The 20,560-nt window shown below is 38.2% G+C and overlaps 1 protein-coding gene across 2 annotated transcripts in view; it reads left to right on the top strand.

The window, feature by feature from the left end:
* Positions 1-20,560, top strand: part of LOC5570357 (UDP-glucuronosyltransferase 3A1) — a 57,220-nt gene that overhangs the window by 25,353 nt on the left and 11,307 nt on the right. The window contains exon 1 of one of the 2 annotated variants that reach the window (XM_021847014.1): positions 17,132-18,232. The exons of the other annotated variant lie outside the window; for it this stretch is intronic. Within the exon in view, the coding sequence (XP_021702706.1) occupies positions 17,167-18,232 (1,066 nt within the window). The 5' untranslated portion in view covers positions 17,132-17,166. Of the gene's footprint in view, positions 1-17,131; positions 18,233-20,560 lie in introns of those variants that run through there. 2 annotated transcript variants of the gene reach the window in all.

Genomic DNA, 20,560 nt, shown 5'->3' with positions numbered 1-20,560 from the left:
GGTCCCTATTGATCTTCTCGTACGTATCCTCATCATTGACTAGTTCATTCATCTTTCGGTTGTATTCCTCTCTTGTGATAACGACGACTTGTTTCCCCTTATCGGCTCTCGTTACTACCAAATCCGTGCGTTCATTCAGAAACATTTTTCTCATCTCCATCTCTTTCCTTATCCATGCGTTCTCATCACTAAACGGCTGTTTGGTATAGTTTATATGGTTTATGAACGCGTTACACAACCCGTTTCGAATCGTTTCTGCTTGTGGGTCCCATTGGATACAGTTCTCGATTTCAGACAGCATCCGTACGTATGGTGCGTTTCTTCGGTCCGGAATGTTGAAGTTCCCTCCTAGTTGCAGAGTGCGAATCAGGAAATCTGGAAGCTCCAAATTCGAGAAGTTAACGAGTGATTCCTGTTTTCGAAGATTGCGGATTGTTGTTGTTTTTAAGCGTTCCAATTTCGTTATTCCTTTTGCGCTGCATCGTTGGTACATCGATTCCTCTTTTCGTTTTATACAGCTATCGACAAACACATTATCTTCCTGCGTGAGCGTGTGGTCAATTCGTGCCCGTAACGAGAGTGATGCTGTTTTAATCTTCTGTAGACTACGTTGGCAATCGGCTATCAGCACACTGAACACTTTTAGTTTAAACTTTTTAACGATTTTTTCTAGTTTCTCACTTGATTCATGGTTTTCTACATCCAATGACAACTCGAAATTTAAGCAATTCGGAACGAGTTTAGATTAATAGCGGAAACATTCTACATTAAAATTAAAGGAGAAGGGAATACTGTTAATTTCTCTTTGTAAATTAGTCAAGTTCAGGTCCGCATACAATGGTCTGATAGATAAGTTGAAAGTAGGAAAACAAAATGTACAAAACACCAGCATACTCACAGCACAAAGCGAATGATTGATAAAAACAGAAGTAAACAGGTAGATGGTGGTGTAGGATTTGCTCTATAGCATGTAAGTTTTCTAAAACGATTATTTTATAATTTGCTAAATAAATAAATATTTAAGGAACCGCTGAGGATGACCGAATCCATAAGTAGGTCGAAACGTTCGGTAAATGCTAAATCTTAACTTTAATTTCACCGAAAAAAGTCGATGAAAACATCTACAAAAAAACGAATATAACTTTTCCTAATATTGGGTATAACAGTTTTGAAACATGTTTTTTTCTTTTAACTACTGTATAGTCTATTAAGCTGACAAAATTTTTCTTACGGTTCAACGTGAATCATGTCGGACATCATTGTACACACACACATTCAACTATTTTTGGCTTAAGGTTTGTTCATAAACCAACCGAGCTTCAAAAGGATGAAGGAAATGATCTGACCGAAAATTAAAAACTTTACGTGAACAGTACTGTAGTAAGGTATGGTAGGGTAAGTGAATACAGAAAAAATCAGTAATTAACGTTATCTTTATATTCAGCTAACGTTAATAATGTAATTCAATTTTTTTGTTCTGTGGACAACAGATGAGAGTCTAATATACTTCAAATCGTCATTTGTTTGGATCTCATAACAAATAAGATGTAGCTATTTATTACATAAATGACATTGCTCTCATTTTTGTTACATATTTCGAAGGAAAAATATTGATATTGAATATGTTTATCCATTAGCTCAAACTTGGATTCCAACAAAAAAATCATTGTTACTAGAATATAACATAAATATTGTTATTGAAGTTTTTGAAAGTCACTCGTGGTTTAAAATATCAATTACATTTACTTTCGTGTAACAAAATGAAATCTTTTTATTCAATCGTTCATTGTATTGATGTCATATGTTAAAACAATCGATATGGCTAAATAACGGACTAAAATATGCTTTCAATTGGAGAATTTGTATATATTAATCTTTTGCAATCCAGCTTAGATTAATCATCAAAAATTTTGATTGAATTTTGGAATATTTTATTTTTATTTTTATACCAAAGATACTGTAAAAAAATAAGGTGGAATTATTAAAATTTTAACTAGACAGGTTGTCAAATTTTATATCGGAACGGACAAAAGTTAAATGAAAACAACATCGCAGGATATAATTACTTATTTAAATGCCTGTAAGCAGCAGAAAAAAATTAAAACTCTGGAATTTGTTTTTTTTACATGCAAAAATATCAAAAAATTGTAGTTTCTTAGGAAATTGTTATATATTTTCATATTTATTAGAGTTCTATATCTTTTGAAAAATTTAAATCTTGTTCCATAAAACAAGATTGGTGATTGGTTGAGCTGTTCAAAAGTTATGATTTTTTTTAAATAAAAAATCGAATGCGCTGAGACCTACAGTGTGTGCCGATGGAAAATTACTGATTTTTTATCTTCAAAAAAATATATCTCAAAAACTAAAAAACATACATCGCTGAAAATTTGACAGTGAACGTAAATTTTTTCGAACTTTTAAGAAAAAATGAGAACAGCAATAGCCCCTTTTGTCCCCAGGCCTTCAAGACACAAAAAACGGAAATTTTGATTTATTTTTCATGTGAAAAAACAATTTTTGTGAAATTTTACGTTATTATTGAAAAGTCAAAATCTTTAGCTTTCATTTCGTCCAAGAAAATTGAATATCGATTAGCGGATCAAAAGTTTTAATTTCTTTTTTAAAATTAAAATTTTGTAAAATCGCGATCTTTCTGGTCACTCTTTTTCGGAAATGGTCACTCTTATTAAAAAATCCAAAAACCCGTGTATCCTTTTTCAGATAAGAAACTAGATCGGGTTTTCATGGAATGGCTGGTGATAATATTACCTGATCCACTTACCCCATCCCATTAAAAAGTACGGGGAAGTGTACCATGTCCAATATATCTGTATTTGTTTACGAAAATCACTTTTCTCATTGTGATGCATTTGAACAGAACTGACATGTTCACCATCTATTGAAAAAAAATAGTATTCGATTTTGGGTAGAGATGCAATGGATTTTTAATAACAGAAAACAATTTTCAAATTAATTGATTTTTGCAGTTAACACATTTGCTTGTTTTCCAGTAATAACGTGAGAATATAACTTAATACGAAGCAATGGTGCGAAAACATTGAAAATAAAGATTAATACTTGATACGTACAAACGATCCTCTTACCCCACTTGTACGTTTTCCCCCACTGTACCTTATATTCAGAAAAGGACAAGGTCTAAGATATCTGACATTTATTCTCTTTGGTTCACAAAGGTAGAAGAATATTCAAGGTGATCTCGTTGATTTCATATGGAAAATAAAATCTCGTAATTTTCTATTTCAGACTAAATAGGGTTTAGATTTTTTTCTATCTTTATTAACGAGATTTATAGCCTTGGGCTAGTTCATCTCGGGACCAACGGCTTTACTTCCCTTCCGAAGGAAGTCGTCACTGAAATGTTTAGTGACTATGTCGGGGATGGGATGCGATTCCAGGTCCTCGGCGTGAGAGGCGAGTGTTCTAACCACTACACCAGGTCCGTCCCCGAAAAAATTTGGGGTGGGTAATGTCTATTACATTACCGCGGGGTTGACGTAGAACTACGATGATTGATAATTTGATTTGTCAAGTGTATGAATTTGTAAGTGTACTAGTTTTGTGTTGTTATTGATCGGATGAAGTTTTCAGAAGTTAACTCTTTTTGGACTTATTTTGGTAGTCCTGAAAAGAACCATTTGTCGTTCTGTGGTTCCGAGAACCAGTGTTTGGTGTTCCAGGAATAATGCCAGATGATTGAATTTGTTTGTTTGGTCGTTGCTTCCTTGTGTTGCTTGGTTGGGTGATTAGTTTCTGGCCGGTTTCGCCAAACTCCTCCAGTAGATTAGATGTTTGATAGCTCGGGTGCTTCGATCGTGATAATCGATAGAATCGGTCCAGTGCTTTGGTCTGTAGCAATATCCATTGCATGAGCATTTAGGCTCTGTACATTGATACTCATCAATATGCAGGCTTGGCCGCTATGATCCAGTATTTCACGCAGTTCGTCTCAAAGCGTCACTAATCGATGATTGCCTAAGCGCTGCAGCTCATTCCTCAAGTCAACCCTCTTGGTAGAATTGCTGCCTTTGGCGTGATTGAACTTAAAAAGTAAGAGGTTGTTTCCGAGATACGACCGCCAAAGTGACGTTGGATAACATTAGCATCTTCTATTTCCTGGCTTGAGACCGTCACGAACTTATGAAAGATTTCTGAGAGAACAGCACCAATTTTCGACCCAACACTAACTTTCGACCGATTTTCGATACGGTTTTGGCCAACTTTGTATGAAAATCCGAAAATTGGCACAGAATTCTTGTAGGTCGAAAATAAGTGCTCTTCTAATCAATTTTCACACTATTTGTTGCATGTCAATTCTGACATATTATGAACATTTTGTGTTATTATTTGGTTGGTTCGATTAACACTTCAACCGGTCGATGGAAGAAGAAGCATGAGCGATAACTTTTGCTCAACAAACAAATATTCCGCTTGAAGGTCCACGCATGATCCACTAAGATTGATTGCTTAAGTGGGTTCCGAAGCCTTTCGATAATCGTCGTATCCGTGGCGAACGTGCTGAAATTGCATTGAAGCACAATTTCAAACAACTGCCCTTTTCAGGGCCACAATTGATTCAATAATTTATTTAGTTATCAATTATAGTTTCGGATGATTAGTTTTCAACGGAGATAAATGGCAAACAAAGTTTAACATAGATTCCCATCGTTCGGGTCGGGAGGCGGTAGCAGTCTTTTCTGTGTGCGTATTTCCATTCGTTCGACAATGTCTTACCAAATCGAAACGTCAACAAAGCGGTTGCTTATTAGTTTTAGCTCTGTGTTCGACGAGTTGATACTGATCGCTCTAGTATCATTTAGGTAGCGACGGCGACAACGGCATTATGCGATCATCTCTAAATGCGAAACAAACCGGGAGGAATTCTTCATTCAAGTGCCGTTCGCAATTTATCCGACTCATGCACACACTGTCGAGGATCGCCCCGCGCGCGCACAATGGGAAATTTATTTCCCATTTATGGTTGCGTGCAAATGACTGACCAAAATCTGAATCAATCACATTCAATCATCAGTAATGTCGCTCTTCACGGTGGAAAATTCTCACAACTCTTTTAAAATGAAATTGTCGTCCTGAAAAGGACGGTTGGTGGTAGTCACCGTCGATCAAACTGGGTTTTCATTCCATTGTTAGACAGAAACACACCAAAAGATCACCGAAAACGATTAAATTAAAATGCGGTCGGTAATTTTGTGCTTTCTTGTCAATCCTTGTATTCGATGGTTTGCTCACTCCTCCGACGGTAATTATCAAGGTTTCTGGACGCATTCTCCACGAATTCGATGGGCTAGCTGGATGCCAATGGCCATGATGAGCGATTCCACGGAACCCACAGCTTTTAGCTTGGGAATAAACAGCAGCAGCAGCGACGAACGTGTAAATTTTATTCCGATATGAGTCCTTCTCCGGTTGCTGGTCAACGATTGACTGATGCGCGCGTGAAGTCGAGTTTGGTTGGCTTCGACTGAACACGAGATGATAAAGAGAAGTAAGAAGAAGACCGAAAGGGGCGTTTCCCTTTGAATGACGAAAGTGGCTAAGATATCGCGCAATGATGTCTGTGTCAGGAATACACAAGAAAAATGTGCTTTTCTATAAAAAATAAGACATGCTTCGATATTTCCCAATTTTTCAATAGTTTAGTCATGATAATCAATAGTTTTCATTGTTGGAGTAGATTCGAAAGATTTCCAATCGATTGGTGCAAGAATCTTGAAAATCTATCCGGGCGTTAGTAAGTTATTAACAGTCAAAATCTAACAACTTTTCGTGACGCGAGCGATTTTTCGTTTTTCGAAATTGTACCCCAGTATGTTGCCGTAAGACGTTATTCAACGTCAAAAAATTGGAAGAGTTTGTCAAAAATAGCCCTTGCAGTGAAGTGACCCGCGGCAAACCAACATATACCAATTGCTGATCCTGGCTTTTGTCATAGTCGTACACGACCTCGGGGAAAGTTCCACCTTGCGACTTATGAACAGTAAAAGCACAGGCGCAAACCATCGGGAACTGAATGCGTTTGCATTTGATTATGCCGCACAGTTTGAAAGTAAAATAAAAATTCTCTATACAGGAGTGAAATTGGAGTTTCAAAACCAAGAGCCTTACGTTGGCATTAAATATTTTGAACTCTTATAACTGTTTTCTGGTTTAACGAAATTCCTTGAATGGCACCTCAATTGAAAGACAAAACATCAAAGGGTCATGTCGTTTACTTACTGAATCCCACATAACTGTCTAAATAGTTTAATAACTGTTTTAGAAGAGAACGTTGATTTCAAGCAAATCTATAAATAGGGGTGGCTAGAGAAAATTTGACGTCATTTGCTTTCCATTCTCCGATTGGATCGCATCTCAGCAGGCAACAGATCGTCTTGCTCTGACCGGGCGTGCTTCTCAGGCACAGACTTCGATAGCGAAGGACCAAAGACAAATTAAAGACCTCCATGTCCCTTGCAGTTACCCAAAATTTTATGACACATAAGGTAATCTAGAATGCCGTTCAACGTGTACTGCGATCTGTCAAACTTGGGTATCTTTTCACTACCGAGGGACCAAATGCAGTACTAGAAGTGGTACCCAATCTGAGCCCGAGTGGGACGGACCTGGAAGGACTTCCCCGTTTGTCTTGCTTCGCTCAAATCAAACTGTCGAGCGAGCGAGAGAAGATGCCGTCCGAAGCCAAAGTCATCACCGCTGCCGCCGCCAAGAAGAAGAAGAAGAAGAGGAAGCAGTCCACAGGAAAATTTGCGGTCGAACTGTGAACACGGTCGGGCAAGTCATTCTGGCTTTGTGCTTCACCGCTTGTTTGCGTTCACCCAGCCATCGTCATCGCCGCCATCATCAGATTTCAACTTAAGCCCGGTGATCCACTACCTGTTACTGTTGTGCGTCATCCACGCCACGAATCTTTCGGTTCGTCGTATAAGCAAATAACTTGCTCAAATTTATACATTTGAGTTGAGGATTCCCCGTTTGACCATGGCAATCAACTGATAACATCCCGCAGTGTTATTTATCTGTAAGATCATCAAAGCTAACAAAGCCATCGGCCCTTTTCAGGGCCATCAAATTGGTGGAAAAGAGTTAAAAGAGAAATATTTCCGACTTTATATATGACTTCTTATATTCCTAAATCAATTTCACAGCTTCATACAAAATTTCATTTGTCATGAATAATTTATGACTAAACATTTTGAGACTGTAATCGCGGACGCTGCTGCAGTGCCGTCGGGGTGAGTGCTCAACATTCCACAACAATTGTAAAATAGAGTGGCATTTCCAACAGCGTCTTTGATGTTCCATATTTTGTGGGAACACTTTGATTAGCAAAATTATCACATGTAACAAAATTGCGACATTTTAAGAATGCATTCGAATAGACATTCTCATTGAACAATTGTAATAATTTTGGCACACATGGATCAGAAATTTACCGTCATAATAAGGAAACTATTGAATATCATGCGTGATTTTAATTTATTGTAAGCTATTAAAATAATGTTGATATTTTTATTGTCCATACGAACGCGCATGTGAATTTTCCAAGATATGTAAATCCCTAACCAAGACATCAACTTCATGTACCTTATCCTAGATTGGTCAATCAGAAGAAGGCGAAGAATACGAAAGGGAGGAGCATCGTCTGCAATTCAAATTATGTAAAACATACTATCTTTGACAGATTCGGTTCATTTAAGGGACGAATGACCTTCGGATTAAAATCCCTCTGTAACAACAACAGGATTCGGTTCATTTCATTTACACTTTCGAGCTAGTAAGAACTTCTCGTGATAATATAGCTAGTAATATTTCTTAATGTGCTTACCAAAAACTTGCTATAATCTCTTAATTCATCTCGTAGCATCATACAATATCTGATTTATCACTAATAATCGACAATACGACAATTTGAGGATGGTCCAAGAACGCTGCTGCAGTGCCGTCGGGATGCAATAACAGCATAATGCTTATCTTGTACATCCCTTGCCAAGAAATCAATTTCATATAGCCTTTTTCTCAGATTAACGTAATAGACAACATGTAGAAAAATCAATTCAGATCAATAGTTGCTCATTACAATTGGTCAAGAAACAATTTATTGATTTTAATGTCGCAATTTTAATACATTTTCCAATTTCCGTACTCGAGAATTTTGTAAGCGGGGGCCGTGATGCTCTGGATGGATTGTCCTCCATGACTGGTCCTGGCTGGATATATTCGTGGGGAGAAACTCGACCATTTACTGCAGGAATTTCATTAACAACTCTTTGGTAAAGCAGAAATTTTCCGAGGAAAATTCTGATAAAAGTGAACTTTTTCAAAACAACTCTTATTGATTGGAATATTTATCAACAACTCTTTGTTAAGTAAAATCATCCTTAATAACTCTTTGCTTCATCGCCAAACCAAACCATTTCATTGAATTCATCATGTACAAGAATATGAATGGTAAGGAGAGGCAGATGGTGTATATTTCGCTGGCGTTACTTTCCAACAGGTCGCCGGTTCGCGCTGACTACTAATCCGTCCACTGAATGATTTTCAGTTGTGCTTTCGCTTCGTTGCTCTCTGGTTCCGTTCGCTACTCGCACACTGCTGTGGCTTTCACGCGCTCTTCTTTGTTGCTCCGCTGCTTGATCCGTTCGTTATGCCGTTCGAGTTGTGAATGAGCTGGGAGCAGAACAACCAGTGGTTTTATTTGCTCGAGCTCCGTTCACCGATGGCGAGTGGTGGGGTTCTCGCTTGGTTGTTTCGTCACTCCGTTTGTTACTCGCACGCGATTGGTTATTGCTTTCGCGCTATTTTCGTTGATGGTGTAATTCTTCGCTGAGAAAAAAAAAGGCAACTCTATTGATTTTTCATGCAAAATGACCGACTTTGATAAACTATATCTCAGTTATTTATGGACCGATTTGAATGAAATTTTCACAGAATATCAGACATAACTTAAATTTTAACATATGTTTTTGAGTGATTTTTCCAATCACACCTTGAAAAGCAGTTACGGTTTGACTAAAGTGAATATTTTGACGATTTTTTATGATTGACATAACTAAACATATTGAAGGAATAGCTTCATGGTATCTTCAGCAAAGTTGTAGACTTTGACGAAATTAATAAGTTTGCTGAAGACAGTTTTTGTGTAAGGCTATCAGATTTTAAGATAAAAAGTTTTGATTTTTTCGTCGAAAATTACAGTTTAGTCAAACCGTTATTACTTATAAACTTGTGATTGGAAAAATTATTCGAAAATATATGTTAAAATTCAAGTTACATCTGATGTTTGGTGAAAGTTTCATTCAAAAATATTTCCATAATAACTGAGATCTAACTTACCAAAGTTGGTCATTTTGTATGGAAAATCGAAAAAGTTGCAAATGCATGCGAATAAGTTGGGGCCTTCCTTAGCCGAGTGGTTAGTGTCCGCGGCTACAAAGCAAAGCCATGCTGAAGGTGTCTTGGTTCGATTCCCGGTCGGTCCAGGATCTTTTCGGAATGGAAATTTTCTTGACTTCCCTTAGCATAGAGTATAATCGTACCTGTCACACGATATACGAATGCAAAAATGGAAACTTTGGCAAAGGAAGCTCTCAGTTAATAACTGTGGAAGTGTCATAAGAATACTAAGCTGAGAAGCAGGCTCTGTCCCAGTGAGGACGTTATGCCAAGAAGAAGAAGATGTGAATAAGTTCTCTGTTTATTCAACAAACCAGCTGAATAGTTCATGGGTGCACAACGGAAACAGGGTAGCGGATCACAGGGATTTAGTTGAAATCTGGAAACGTAGCTCAATCTTGAAATCTTGAGCGATTTCACAAACCAGATTCTGGATTAACAGCTCAGCAAGCTTCTAGCAGCGAGGTACTTCTCGCTAAGCAAGTTCGGAGGAGCTCTTACCAGCTCGAAAGCGGAAATGGAATGAAACTGAATCCAACGAAGGCAGCATGTTTTATAACCTTGGAATAGCAGATGATGCTCCTCCCTTTTGTGCTCTTCGCTTTCTAAACGACCAATCTGGGAAATGGGTATGTGCCAATAATGTGTTGGGCTTGGAATTACTTGAAAATTGCGGAGAATACTATTACGTGAGAAATTGGTCGAACATGAATTGTTGGAATGATTGGCATTTCCCTAAATATTCAATACGAGCTATTGATAATCAATAGTTTTCTTTATTATGACGGTAAATTTCGGATCCATGGGTGCCAAAATTATTACAATTGTTCAATGACAATGTCTTTTCAAAAGCATTCTAAATATGTCGCAATTTTGTCACATGGGATAATTTTCCTAATCAAAGTGTTCCCATAAAATATGGAACATAAAAGGCGTTGTTGGAAAAGCCACTCTATTTTGCAATCGTTGTGAAATGTTGAGCACTCACCCCGACGGCACTGCAGCAGCGTCCGCGAGTACAATCTCAAATGGTTGAGTCATAAATTATTCGTGACAAATGAAATTTTGTTTGAAGCTGTGAAATTGATTTAGGAATATTAGAAGTTATAAATAAAATCGGAAATATTTCTCTTTTAACTCTTTTCCACAAATTTGATGGCTCTGAAAAGAACCGATGGCTTTGTAAGCTTCGATGTTGTTACGGATAACTAACACTGCTCGGACCAGCAAAACTCAGGGGGCTTCTGGTATTTGCTCCTAACGGGATTGCTTCTTGACCACCAATGATGATTTCATCACGAGTCGAAATTTTGAAGCGCGGGTCAACAGCTTCTCGGCCGATGAAATTTGCGGCGGCGATGACGATGGCTGGGTGAACGCAAACAAGCGGTGAACCACAAAGCGAGAATGACTCGCCCGACCGTGTTCACAGTTCGACCGCAATTTCTCCTGTGGACTGCTTCCTCTTCTTCTTCTAGGCGGCGGCAGCGGTGATGGCTTTAGCTTCGGACGGCATCTTCTCTCGCTCGCTCGACAGTTTGATTTGAGCGAAGCAAGACAAACGGGGGCGTCCTTCGCTATCGATGTCTGTGCCTGAAAAGCACGCCTGGTCAGAGCAAGCCGATCTGTCGCCTGCTGAGATGCGAGCCAATCGGAGAGTGAAAAGCAAATGACGTCAAAATTTCTCTAGCCACCCCTATTTATAGATTTGCTTGAAATCAACGTTCTCTTTTAAAACAGTTATTAAACTATTTAGACAGGTATGTGGGATTCAGTAAGTAAATGACATGAAGCTTTGATGTCTTGGCTTTCGATTGAGGTGCTAATCAAGAAATTCCGTTGAGCCAGTGCAAAGTTATAAACGTTTAAAATATTTCATGCCAACGTAACGCTCCTGGTTTTGAAATTCCAATTTCACTCCTGTATAGAGAAGAAAGACGTACTTCTACGTCAAAAGGGTTTAGAGCTACTTATGCACTTCTATGATTCACTTTGGCAGGAGGGGTGTATTTCTCAGCCGAATTGTCTGAAACTTTGCATTAAAAAGCACATCAATACGACGCATATTCTGACCAAATATGTGCTCAGTAGCTTTCAAAAAATCCACTGAATCAAAAATACCAATAGGATCCGGCTCCCGTGTTTCATCGGAACACGAGATTGTGTTCATTCCAAAATCTGTTTTCATATTTGAACTCTCTGACACACAGAAATGTTTTTTTTCCGCGATGAGCAATATATTTTGTTTATTTTTATAATAATAATTTTCAGAAAAGGCAAAGAAATAATACTACGGTTGAATTTTTATAATAAGGCATGAGCTTAGCTTAGCTTAGCTTAGACTGACTACACATATCAATGGTTGCTATTCCGTGATTGACCGAAGTCAGTGAAAATGCACAAAGAATCAACTAGAAGTTCGGCTGGGATTGGCCATAATCTAATTCAGTGTGCATAATTCAGTGCCTCTATTTATACAGGGTCAATAATGGCGCCGGGCACGTCCTTGCAGACAGGTGGGAATGGGGGAAGGAATGTTAGTGTGTAACCTTTGCTATTTGGAGACCGTGATTGCCTCTGCATCTCCACAAAGATTACTGGAAGGGATGTTTGTTAATGGGGAGGATCGTTGGGTCACAGGATTTACTTTGATAAGCGATTAGACCATGATAAATAATTATTTGAAAGATATAAACATGCTTAGGGTAGGTGTACCAGTTATGGCCATAGTGGTTCCCTATTTCGCCATACTTGATATCTTGAATGCCTTCACATTTTGAAAAATCTTTTGTGTTTTAGCAGTACAATAAAGGATAAATCTTGATGTTAAAACATTTAAAAGGATTAAAAATGTAAAAGTTATCCAAATTTTGCATATGGCCAAATAGGGAACCACTATGGCCATAACTGGTATACTTTCCCTAAATGCAAAAAAAATATTTTCATATGATATGAACAATTTCTATGTGGAGGAAAATTATGCCAACACTTGAGGTGACGGGGGATAGGGGGTGACTGATTGAATTCCAGACATTTCGATTTACGTGAAATGATATAGTTTGATCTGTTAGGTCGAAAGTGACACACATAGGGGAAGGGGTGGTAAAATGAAAACCTTTAGGAAATCATCTTGTTTCTGATAGAAAAACGAGGAATTTGTATATTTCTATCGCACAGCATCAAAAATAGGGCTGTAATTTATAGCAGCGACATGTATTCAGACTAAAATAGCTGAATTTTCACATATTTTCATCGCTATCAAAAAGCGATGCAAATGTTCATTTTACCTGCACTATGTGGGTAAAATGAACAGCGGTTGGTGGTAAAATGAACACCATGCAAAAAACGTGAGCAAAACAAATATTTCTGAAAATTTTCATTGTTCCACCGAAAATACGTCCATTAATGATTGTAACCCATTCAAAAAAAATTCTAAAGGTATCAGATTTGACATCATATCATAACCATATTCACCTCACTGAAAACCCTCAAGTCTTCCTAGCCAAAAGTTACGTCAGTTCTAATTTTTAAACGTGGTTTTCTAAAATCTTAGTTTTCATTGATATTTTTACTTCAATTGACCTACGTATCAACTCGAACACTCAGATTCATGCTCTAAATAGTCCGTGCGTGATAAAAAATCATAGAAATTTGTTTTTTCTCGGTAAGAGGCACGGTGTTCATTTTACCACCCCTGTTCATTTTACCACCACTTCCCCTACTGTGAAAGCCTATTACGAAAAATTAAAGAAACAAACAAAACCGTAACGTTTCAATGGCATTCAATTGACATCTTTCTTTCCGACATTTGTTTGATCGCTCGTGTCGTGAATGTTTAAGGGAAGCGCTGCCGAATATCAGTGAAAACGTGTCGAATACCGTGATTGCTTGCAACACTGGTCATGATACTTATCCTACGTTGAAAAGCATCAGATGTACATTCAACTTCGATAATTTGACACCATTCAACTTCGATATTTTGACACCATGCAACTAACGAAACGAAAAGTTTTGTATTTGAGATGTTTGAACCCCTTTATCAAAGATCTTTCATTTAATGTTTATAGTTTCAGTCCTGCACTACTCAATTTATGCGCAAGGAAGGATGTGCAAATTTTGTAAACATGTTTAAGATATGAAAATCAGTCAAATCTACAAAAATGTTTGTCAGATCATTCTTAGGCTGTGAACTATTTCACCGATTCGTTGAACAGCAAAAGAAACAAGACTAATTGGCATGCGTCTCCATCGTATTGCAGAGAATATCCACTTCAGCCGTGTAAACTATAGTGATGCAAGTTGTGAAATTTAATTTTGGCTTCCCTATGCTTAAACGACCTTTGTTATGGTAAATAGCATCCTCCCAAAGTTTGAAGTAATTTCGAAGAAATTTTACTGTGCACATGCCACTTGAAGTTAATATGGAGATTACTATGGACAACGCTAACTTTTTGTGTTCAGCCCTCTATCTCTTCATCATAATATTTAATGGAAAAGCGAACAAACTCTTCTCATGTGAAATCCTTTCAGCTACAAGTTTGTTGAAGACTACATTTTTATTGGACGTCAGGATAAATTGCTGTTCATAATCATGAAGTGGGTTTGCAGTTTGCATGCTGAACCAACTGCTCCTGGCGAGTTGAATAGATCAAAGTAATCCTGGCAGCTATGTTCTGCAGAAAAAAAGCAGTGATGCTCTGAAAGTAATTGAATGATCATCTCAGCATGATTTAGACTTTGTTATCAATAATAACAAATAATCATTACGTCCTATCAAAATGTGGTCTTCGGCAATGTTGTAGCTGGGAAGATTTCACATAAGAAGAGTTTGTTCACTTTTATAGTTAGAGGACTGAACACAAAAGGTTTGCCTTTTCTATAGTCATTTCCTTATAAACTACAAAATTTCAAATTACAAATCATTTAAAATTTTGGGAGAATGCTTTTCATCATAATTGACGCCATTTAACCCCTCTACCGGCAGCTTCATTTTTTACCGCAAAATTCAAATTCAAATCGTTATACCTTTTTTGTTTTTCAATATTTTTGCACCATTTTTCCACAAGTTCTCAAAAAACTCTTCTAGTTTCGAAATCCGTGTCGATATTAATTAATGGTCATCTGGTTTTAAAGATATTTCGATGTTCCTTGGGGGACCGACATTTTCCATACAAAATGTCTCTGGCGGCCATTTTGTTTTTGATCAATTTATCAAAAAAATAAAATGTGAGCTATATAATGCCAGGTGATGAGGAGCTTCTCTGAAAAAATCATACAAATCGGTTCAGTATTCTTGGAGATATCTGAAAATTACGATATGATGTTTTTTGAAGTTTTTAAGATCTTTCTTTGGCCAGCGTGGTTCCAGAAACCTAAATGGCCATTACTTAAAGACGGCTGCACCAAATTGCTTCATTTTTTCACAACATACTCTCATTAATGTATTGTTCCGAAGAGTGAATATCCGATTACGATTAAAATTCTGTATCCTGAGAAATTAACGGGGGGTTCTAGTTACGGGTCGGTCCCCCAAGGAATTTTAGAATATCTACAAACCAGATGACCAATGATCAATATCGACACAGATCCTAAAACTAGAAGAGTTTTTTTAGAGCTTGTGAAAAAATGGTGCAAAAATATTGAAAAACAAAAAAGTTATAACGATTTGAATTTGAATTTTGCGGTAAAAAATGAAGCTGCCGGTAGAGGGGTTAAGCATAGGAAAGCGAAATCTGCAAAATTTGCATCAGTCTAGTGTACACTCTCTTGTTCACGAAAATACCGTTTATGAACACAGCAGCAATGTACATATGTATTGGCATTCCTAGACCTAAAATGGCGTTGTGTAGGTAAAATCTGGTGCACTCCACTTTATGCATCCGATAGGAAATTGCCCATACGGCGCGTTTTGCGAGAATTGAGAAAGCGCGCGCAACTGCCATGCGTATAAATATGTTGCATAAAGCTGTCGGGTGTCGTGTGATACTAGGCACGATATTGATTGAAATCTATATGAAAAAAATATTACTGGCTGGCCACCGAACAGGGAAAATCAGGGAAAACGGTAATTTGAAACTGGAAACTTGTATCAGCAAAATTGATTATTCTTTATCTTGTTGAATTGAAATGGTGTTGAATTGATTTACAAACTAGGTGTTAATACAGTTTTTTTGCGTGAATCGACGGACCGACAATATAAAAACATTGAGACACCTCAAGATAGCGTCCAGTATTGGAAATAACATTTTAAGATGAATAAATGGATAATTAAAAGTAACTCTTTCTGCACTCTCCGCATCAATATAGCGGCTCCATCATATACGTGATTTATTATTGTGACAGCGTAGCTGTTCTATGCTTTTTATAGCGGCCATTTTGGCTAATATTATGACCCAGTTGGAACCGAAATGCATTTTTGATTAATTGAAAAATTCATATTGCACATGTACTCAAATCTCACTTAAGTAGCAGTGTTACGATAGACGGGGATACGTTCGAGGTGGTCGACGAGTTCGTCTACCTTGGATCCTTGCTGATGGCTGACAATAACGTTAGCCGTGAAATACGGAGGCGCATCATCAGTGGAAGTCTCTACAAAAAAAAAGATTCACACCCGCATCAAAGTACCATGTACAAAACGCTCATAAGATCCATAGTCCTCTACGTGCATGAAACGTGGACGATTCTTGAGGAGGACTTGCAAGCACTTGGATTCTTCGAACGTCGGGTGCTTAGTACGATCTTTGACGGTATGAAGGAAAACGGTGTTTGGCAGCGAATGAACCACGAGCTCGCCCAACTCTACGGTGAACCCTGTATCCAAAAGGTGACTAAAGCTGGAAGGATACAAGGGCAGGGCATGTTTCAAGAATGCTGGACAGCAACCCTGCAAAGATGGTGTTTGCTTCAGATTCAATTGGTACAAGAAGGCGTGGAGCGCAGTGAGGGCGGATCAAGTGCGCATCGATTTGGCGAGCCCCACGCACGCAGAACTGAGGATGGAGAGATGCAGCCACAGCCACGAACCGAGTATTGTGGCGTGAAATTGTTGATTCAGTGTTCTCTGTTTAGATGTTAACTAAATAAATGAAATTGATGTAAACAAATTCTTCACGCAATGCCTCTGCTCTTTGTAACTACATTAAACTACAATGGACAAATAATCAATATTATCATAGAAACTCACAAAAATCGAAAAAAAATTTTCGCATATTAAGGCTAAGGGTGAATGTAATAGTCCATAATATAAGTCATCGCTTCAAATGCAGAGAGATTTGATTGTTTTCGAAAATTCAGCTCAATACTTCACATAATTTAGTTTTATTTAATCTGTTCGATAGAATTCCGTCTGAAATTTTGCAATTTATGGAAATAAAACGAAATAAATAAAAATCACCTCATTGGATTCTGTGGTATTCCGTTTCCGAGGTATTATACAGAATCATTCGAAGTATCGTATACCCTTACGTAGGAGTCCGATGCGAGAGATTTTTGGTGTTTGGTGCGATGCCACTCGAATGTCCAATCTTCCGAATGACAGGCGTTAGTGCTGCCGAGTAGATAGATAGATACATCGAAACATAACACTTTGGCGCGAAGTCACACTGAGGTACTGAAGGCGCACCACGCTGACGAGGCTCCGTTTCGTTACATTGCAATATATAACAAAACTCGACCCGCACGCATCTTTTAGTCTAGATTTGGTCGCCGCGCGCGTACTTCAACAAAATGTTGACCAAACAGATGTTCGGTTCCGTGATATTGCTAGTACTAGTGACGGTGGCCAGTGTCAGCGATGGCGCAAGGATACTGGCAATATTTCCTGCCCCGGCTAAAAGCCATCAGATAGTGTTTCAAGCGCTGGTGAGAGGACTTCTCGAGAGGGGACATTCTATCGTTATGATGACGCCGGATCCTTTCGAGACGGATAATCCAAACATAACGCAAATCAACTGGAACTATGCGCACAAGATAGTGGAAGAAACGTTTGATGTGGCCAAAATGAGACAACAGAACTGCAATTCTTTCGATATCGCTATGGGACTGTTGGAAGTGACAAAACTGTTTATCGAGGCGGAACTAGCTCATCCGGAAGTGCAAGCATTGATCCGAAATGCCAACGACGAACATTTTGATGTGCTGATAGTGGAATACTTCCAGTTTACACCGTTCTTTGCATTCGCCGAGTTGTTCAATGTGCCTATGATTGGTGTTACTTCAATCGATTCTATTACGATGGCCCACCAAGTTGTAGGGAATGTTATGAATGTAGTTGCCCATCCGGAAATGAACCTCAAGTTTTCAACGAATCTGAACTTTTTCGAGAGAATTGAATCTTTTGCGACCAAACTGTTCCTCGATTACTATCTAATTCCACGAGAATTTTCAAAATACGATCGAATAATAGAGCAAAATTTTGGTGGCAATATGTCCAAATCCGTAGAGTTGATGCATCGAATAGACTTCTTGATGACCAACGTTGATCCAACCATGGGATTCATTCGTCCAATCGTACCACAAGCGATTCAACTGGGATTTCTGCACGTGAAACCACCAAAACCGTTACCAACTGAGCTGCAGCAATACATGGATCGATCCCGCCATGGAGTGATTTACTTCAGTCTTGGCACGTTGATTCGAAGTGATTCAATAAATGAGAAGAATTTGAAGATTTTCGTCGACACATTCAAATCGCTGAAATATGACATTCTGTGGAAGTGCGACAGTGAAGTGGATTTGAACGGAACCAGTAACATAAGAATTTCGAAGTGGTTCCCGCAGCAGGATGTGCTCGGTAGGTCAAGCAGATTGCGAACGAAGGAAAAAATCTGGTTACTTCCCTAACGAGTATCGCCAACCGGATTGGAGAGACCTATTTATGAAAATGTGAATTATTGATTCACACCGTTCTGATAACTTTTTAGCACTTAGCACCTGTACGGTTCATGGAATTGGGAAAAAAGTTTACTCGGTGGTGGAACTGTCAACACCGTTGATGGTTTCGGTTTGCTTAGTGTTCGACGGGGTTAAAATTCGCTAGAAATTTACCCAGTTGTCGCCATTCACAGACGAGAAGGGGAAGAGTAGTTCGGCGTATCTGGCGATTCACAAAGAAGTTTGACTGTGACGTGTTTGGCTTTCAAATTAGTGAAAAATAAAAACAATTCTCCCTAAATATCAAACTAATGAATTCGAGGTAGTCTTCATGCGAGTTATTCTTAACTCTGAGACGAAAATGAAAGTAATGTGAGAAGAAAAAACGTTATTAAACGTTAAATGAGACAAAATACTAGATTGTACAAACATGAAAATAAGATGATCATTACAATTCCCAGTATCTGAAATAGTTTTAAAGGCATTTAAATTGAATTGCAATAAACTGCCATTTGCCGGTAACTTGAAGACATATTTCAGTGAAATACTTCAATACAATCGTCAAATTAAACATGAGCTTGCGGAATATGAGTCTGTTTGAAATTCAAGACAAAACGATACTGCACAATTTCTAAGGTCACATGTAATTGAAAAGGTGTCAAGTTTCTGATGTAGAATAACCGGTTTTTGTTTAATCAAGCTCTTTTGCTCATCTTCCATACCTCACAATATATGTAACTTTCATAAGCTTTATACTTCGCCTTTACGAATAACACTTCTCTCTAGAAGCCAGTTTTAAATCATGTAGTGAATCATCAAGGGGCCTTCCTTAGCCGAGAGGTTATAGTCCGCGGCTACAAAGTAATGCCTTGATGAAGTGTCTATGTTCGATTATCGGTCGGTCCAGAATCGTTTCGTAATAGAAATTTCCTTGACTTCCCTTGGCATAGAGTATCATCGTACCTGCCACACGATAAACGAATGCGAAAATGGAAACTTTGGCAAAGAAAGCTCTCAGCTAATAACTGGGGAAGTACTCATAAGAACACTAAGCTTAGAAGCAGGCTCTGTCCCAGTGAGGACGTAATGTCAAGAAGAAGAAGTGAATCATCAAATATCTTAACTACGTTCAAGTACTATGGTGTCCTCAGGGGATAGTTATTCCGTTTAACATTCAAGCATTAGTTTCGGATACACGCCTTGTTACAGACTGATAACAGTCCGGGATGGTTGAAAGACCTTGAAACAAAATCAAAAATAAATAAACAGGCGCTTGAGGATCAGCGGCACCGAACAATTCTCGTATAACTTATGATCTCACCCAAAAAGCCATTGGAGTCAACTGTGTAGCTTGTTGTTTCTGAGCGAACGAATTAATTTTCACGTTGTTCAAAAATACTACGACCATCTACCTTTCAGTGGTGATAGGGCAAGATCATAAGTGATGCGAGAATTGATTCCCGTTTATTCCCGACTCTAGTTATCCACAGTAGCATTTTGTGAAACAGGATTGGGAGAGTTTGTTTATTGTTTATTTCGACTCGGTCAATTACAACCGGAAGCATTTTGGAAACATGCGATATTTACAATTAGTTGTGCCTTATGATGAAGGGTTAGAATCGACAGTAAAATGATTAGTATGACACAAAATCAGCGTGAGTAATCAGTTGACTGGAAAGGCGACTCGAGTCGGTTAAAAGCAAATCAATTGTAGAAGGGTTTCTAGATGAGGAAAAACATGTAGAGTTATCAGGATATTGAAGTGAGAAATATTCGGAAGAGCACTCACAAAATAAAATTCTGCAGTTGGAATTGCTTAGCGAAGTATCTCATGAGCGTTATTTGCCACCAATGACAAAGAAATAAAATGAATAAATAAATAAATAAATGTCATACAGTCAACCCTCCATGAGTCGATATTGAAGGGACCATCGACTCATGCAAATATCGAGTCATGGAACAGCTATGCTATGGAAAGCCGTTTGAGGGGACCATCATAGTAACCATGAAATTTGATTTTTAATATGGTTCCATGAGTCGATATCGAGGAATGGAACATCGACCAATGGAGGTTTAACTGTAGATTCCTTTTGGTGCGCCTCATTTTTCTTGAGATGTGTCTCAATGCGGTCTTATGCGCTCCGTCACATGTGCTGTTTAAAATTGAACGCAATAATTGAAGTGATGACAAAAGTTTTCAACAAGGATCGAAATTGTAACTCTAGGATCGCGAGTCTTCGACCAAATC

This window comes from Aedes aegypti, chromosome 2 (genome assembly GCF_002204515.2).
Source record: "Aedes aegypti strain LVP_AGWG chromosome 2, AaegL5.0 Primary Assembly, whole genome shotgun sequence".
NCBI lineage: Eukaryota > Metazoa > Arthropoda > Insecta > Diptera > Culicidae > Aedes > Aedes aegypti.
The sequence above is the reverse complement of the archived record's forward strand: the minus strand, read 5'-3'. Positions and strand labels throughout refer to the sequence as shown.